At 36.7% G+C, this 4,817-nt stretch overlaps 1 protein-coding gene across 2 annotated transcripts; it reads right to left on the reverse strand.

The window, feature by feature from the left end:
- Positions 1–1,066: 1,066 nt before the first annotated feature.
- Positions 1,067–4,393, reverse strand: LOC130749069 (probable WRKY transcription factor 31). 2 transcript variants are annotated; one of them, XM_057602355.1, is made up of 6 exons: positions 3,873–4,393; positions 3,647–3,745; positions 2,822–3,355; positions 2,492–2,605; positions 1,616–1,934; positions 1,067–1,537 (listed from the first exon to the last, which is right to left on the reverse strand). In XM_057602355.1, exons 1-6 carry the CDS (start codon positions 4,263–4,265, stop codon positions 1,284–1,286), a joined length of 1,713 nt encoding a protein of 570 aa, XP_057458338.1. In that variant the 5' UTR covers positions 4,266–4,393; the 3' UTR covers positions 1,067–1,283. The 2 variants fall into 2 exon arrangements, with proteins under 2 accessions (XP_057458338.1, XP_057458337.1); XM_057602354.1 differs by having other exon boundaries at positions 1,067–1,934; positions 3,873–4,392.
- Between the last annotated feature and the right edge of the window lie 424 nt (positions 4,394–4,817).

A 4,817-nucleotide genomic window follows, 5' to 3' on the forward strand; every position in this document is an offset into this window, starting at 1 on the left:
GTGTTATGACCAGAACAAGGAAGGCCTTTGCGCTGATTGGTGCTCGGAGATCAAGATAAATGCAAAGCTCTGTGTCTCTTCCACTTGAGTTTGTTTTTGGCTGGTCGCTCTCTATCCTTTTGGTTTTTCTAGTCTTTGATTGTTCTCTTCTAGCTCTTAGGTTGGTTTTTTTTGTGATTTAGGTTCCTTTGTATATTCCTTACAGGCTGGTTTTTTGGGTTTTCTTTCTTAGGTTCTTTGGTGGTTGTTTTGCTTTGTTTGGTGGTTAGTTTTTCGCTATACTAATCACGTATATTTGTTGTCTCCTTTGGAATTTTGTTCCCAAAGCTTTTGATTAACACATCCTTTTACTTTCTAGAATAAGTTCTTATATAACCGTTTGAGAAAGCTTACGTAAACAACTTATGACTTGCCTATAAGCTATTTTAAATTTATTTTCATAACCTGCTCAGAATAATTTATGAAAAAGATCTTAGATCTTACACTTGTTTATAACTTATTTCGATAAACTTATTAAAATAAGTAATGTAATAAAGGCTTATAACTATAAATGTTTAATTAAACTATTTTTACAAATGACCCTATCCCCAAAGGAACTAGAATGGAGATTAGCCATTTAGTTTCAAAACCTACCAGTCGAGTGGACTATAAATGACAAAAGACAATTTGAACTAGTCCCCCTCTCTGTATCTCTTATTATCCTTTTTCTCTTACAATATTAATCTCTTCTTCACGTGTCCCTGGAATGACGTCCTCTTAATTTCAACAACTCTCAATCTCAGACGGTTTTCTTGACTCAGTTTTCTCTTTGCCATTTGGTACACGAAAACTACAACTTGCTCTATTTTTAACTCATCTTGCTTGTTCTTTTCACCTCAGGTTTAGCTTTTCCCATATAAGCATTAGAAAGATTACAAAAAGACAAATAATAAAGTTAAAACAGACAAGAAAATATATATAACCTTCGACTCATTTGTTTTCTATATAATGTCCCTTATCATTTTTGTCACATTTGTTATAGATTATTGTATTTGTATAACACATGTAAATTTGAGCATAATAGAAATGATAAAGAATATCAACTATATTTCTGATATGACAATATTTCCTGAGTCTAACAAATGGGACAAACAAAAAAATCAGCTCAACTTATTTTTTGAGCCCTAATGAAGGGGAGAAAATAATTAAATAAATCTAACAAAAATGAAGGGACAAAAAATTGAAAGAGTATAATGTGAGCTAGCTAGTTCCTGATGAGAAATTTGAAAATTGGTATAATGATTTTATTGCTTCCCATTGCTATTGTTGCTGTTGCTTGATGTAACATTGGTGTTGCCATTATTATTGGCACTGTTATTGGTGTTTGGCTGCGCTGCTCCTCCAATAATGGAAGTGATGGCGGCTGCCAAAGCTGCAGTGAAATTGGGATCAGCAGCAATGGCAGCAGAGGCAGCACTGATTGTGTCAGCAAGGTGAGGTGGTGGTGGTGGTTGAGATTGAGAAGGGTCTGAAGAAGCATTCTGAGACATTTGAAGCCCTGAAAACTTTGACTGGTTATAACCAAATATCTGAGGCAGTAATGAGGCTGGGGAATTTGCTAGATTCTGAGGGATACCTGGGAAGGGGATTTGGAATTGGGTTGGGTTTTTTGGGAACTGTAATGGGTTTGGAGAGTGAGTCAAGTCCAATGTGACAGTTGGGAATGGAGCTGATGCTGAAATTGTTGCCATGCTTGAGGAGCAAGGAAGGAGTGTCCTTGTGAGGAAGTTTGCATTCATCAGGCCATCAGCACTTGACATTGATCCTGAAAGCAGCATTCTTGCAGCTGAGGAAGTTGTTTGTGCCATTGCCATTGCTGCTGGAGGCAGAGGGTGGTTGTGGTTTCCTTCATATGTTGTGATCAGTATTGTTCTGTCTTCAGCACACCTTTGTACCTGTTTAATCATAATATAATTAGATACATGTTTTGAAACTTCTTTACAATTGATTCTAAAGTTAGAATCAAATATGTGGAGAAACTTTTGGATTTCATAAAAGAAAGGCTGATGCAAATATACTATTAGGAAATAAACCAAATTTTGAAGATTGAAGTTGAAGATATTCACTAGTGTTACATTGGTTGTCAAGGCGGCCTAATACAGCCCTCCTCCGGATATGAAGCATAGGCGGAAAAATGTTGAAGATTGAAAGATGAGTTATAATTCAATTGGCAAATGAATCTCAAAAGGCTCTATGTTTGGATATTCCTAGTCACTAGTACAAACAGATGTCAATACGTCAATACGTACTTTAAGATAATAAAAAATGAACGAAATTCTTCTTATAGATTAAGATCAAAGTCCGTTCACCTAAACACACAGAAACTCAATTTTAAGTAGGACAAAAGATATGCAACTTAATTTAGTTCAGACTGCTGAAGAAATTAATAGAATTGAGAACCAATGAGAAGTGAAAGCAGGAACTTGAGCTTGAGAATGAACATGATATATACCTGTTTTCTGACTGGGCAACCAGCAGCCATGGTGCATCTGTAATAAGCTCTAGGACATGGGTTTCCTTTGGCCATTTTCTGCCCATACTTTCTCCATTGACACCCATCAGTGAGCTGAGACAAAAACAATTTTGTATCACATGAAAGGCCTAAAGAAAAAACACATAAAAAGCCATTTTGCCCAAGTACATATTGGTAAATCCTTCTACTATTGATTCTAAAGCCTGACATAATCAATTTTGGGGAAAAACTTTCAGGAATAACTTCTTGGTTTCAAAATTGATTCTAAAGAAAGAGAAACTGATCCAAACATGCTATTCTGCGACGTACCATAGATGCCTCTGATCGAGCTCTAACCGAAACTCTTGCCTTTCTCATGGTGGCTTCAGCTTGATCAACATTTCCCGGAGGACTGAACCTTGGAACGCTATTAGCAGTTAAACCTTGATTTGGGGGACTATCCTCTCTTTCAATTATGGCACTAGAAAATTCCTTCTTGTCTTCATCAGAGCCCACCTCCACATTATTTGCAGGTGACTTTGACTGTTCCTGACTTCTTCCCACAGATGAAGAGAGTGAAGGTTCATCAACATCAGCATTAGTCGCCAACCCGAGATCCATAAACTGCCGCGGCACCAGAGCTCCTCCACCATTCCCAGATTGTTTCCTCTCCCCTTCAAGTTTTCCATCAAACACTTGTTTTTGTTGGTCTCCACCACCTTCCTCCCCAGCCTTCTGGCCCTGCATCAAGCTCACCAAATGCACCCGCAGCTCATTGTAATTGGTGTTCACCTGTTCAAGCATGCTCCGCAGGCGATGATTCTCCACCTTCACTCGCTCAATCTCAGCTTGAAGAACAACCAGCTGAAAAATCACACGGTACAAATCAATCTCATAACATATGAATGCTTAATAATTTATTAAAATCAAATTTCATCAAATAAGTGATTTTTTATAATAATACAGGTATATACTCCGTTCAAGCCCTCAACATTCACATTCTCGTGGGCTAGTTCTCTCGGAGGTGTTTTTTCAAACACAACTCACAAGACTTTACAAAATGTAATTAAGCATGCACTTTGATGTACCAACTGAACAAACCACCTGTCGGATTAATAAAAAGTGAATTTGCAGTTAGATATAGCTTTTCTTTACCTCCATCTTAGCTCTTTTGTCTTCCAAATTGGATGGTATGTCATCCTCAACCATGGACTGATCACTGCTAGTGTTGGTGGTGAGAAGATTCAGACCAGTCTAAGAAAAAAATTCAAATTTCATAAGAACACAAAATCTCATCATAGAGAGAAATTAAGATAAAGGGTATGAAAATGAATGAATATAGAATGGAACACATGTAGAGGAGGAATTAAGGGTCACTCACGTTTACTTTGAATTCTAACAAAGCAGGATTGGTGGAATGATCATGAGGTGCAGAGGTGGAGGCAGAGCCAACAAGAGTGTCATGATGATCCTTGTTGTTGTTGTTGTTCTTATTATCAGAGAAGAAGTCCATTTCATCGATGATGGGTCTCTTCTCATCAGAGGAGCTAAGGTTGACTTGGAATGGGATTGTGGCGGTGCTGTTGTTGTTATTGGCGGTGTTGTTAACTTTGTTGTCCATGTTATTGGGACTAAGTTTCTTGTTGTTGTTGTGGTTGTGGTTGTGGTTGTTTTTGTGGTCTTCAGGAAAAGAGTTGAGAACAATTGGCTTATGGTGGAAGAAGCTGCTCCCAATTGGATCTGAATCAATGGAGAGTCCACCCCCTCTTGCCATCAATTTCAATGGAAAAAGAGAGAGAGAAAGAGATTGAGACTCAAGAGAGAGAGAAAGAGGTTATAGTAAATGATGCATTTGGACTCGGCAATAAAAGAGGGAAGCTCAGACTTGACAAGAAGACCAAAAGTGAAGAACTAGAAGTGCCCTTTATGTTTGCGTTGAATAATGTGACATTAGATTTGGTTTTTAATAAATGTATCATACTATAGACTATAGTAATACTACTACTACCTTATAAAAATGATGTCTTTTTTTATTTCTTTCTAAAGTCTTCTTGTGATCTTTTCTTTTTCAGAAATTTCAGAAACATATAATATACATTTGAATTTGGGGATGGTATTAATGAGAGTAGGTTTAGCCTTTTTTTAATGATATTCCACAATCACCGGTTATAAGACTATTTCCTTTGAAATTTTTAGATTCAATTAAATTATTAGATCTTTTTCAATAAATAAATCATTTTTCATATACACCGTTTTAGGAAAATCCACAATTAAATGTTATAAATGAATCCTGTTATCTATCAATAGTCTTCAAACTTGTTGGTAG

The sequence above is a fragment of the Lotus japonicus genome, chromosome 3 (genome assembly GCF_012489685.1).
Source record: "Lotus japonicus ecotype B-129 chromosome 3, LjGifu_v1.2".
NCBI lineage: Eukaryota > Viridiplantae > Streptophyta > Magnoliopsida > Fabales > Fabaceae > Lotus > Lotus japonicus.

What these genes read in the sequence shown, in the direction of transcription:
- LOC130749069 (XM_057602354.1), bottom strand. Translation starts at nt 4,265, where the DNA reads ATGGCAAGAGGGGGTGGACTCTCCATTGATTCAGATCCAATTGGGAGC. An exon ending in TGTTAGAATTCAAAGTAAAC is followed by an intron (nt 3,746 to 3,872) that starts GTGAGTGACCCT and finishes TTTTTTTCTTAG; the next exon opens with ACTGGTCTGAATCTTCTCAC. An exon ending in ACAAAAGAGCTAAGATGGAG is followed by an intron (nt 3,356 to 3,646) that starts GTAAAGAAAAGC and finishes GTGATTTTTCAG; the next exon opens with CTGGTTGTTCTTCAAGCTGA.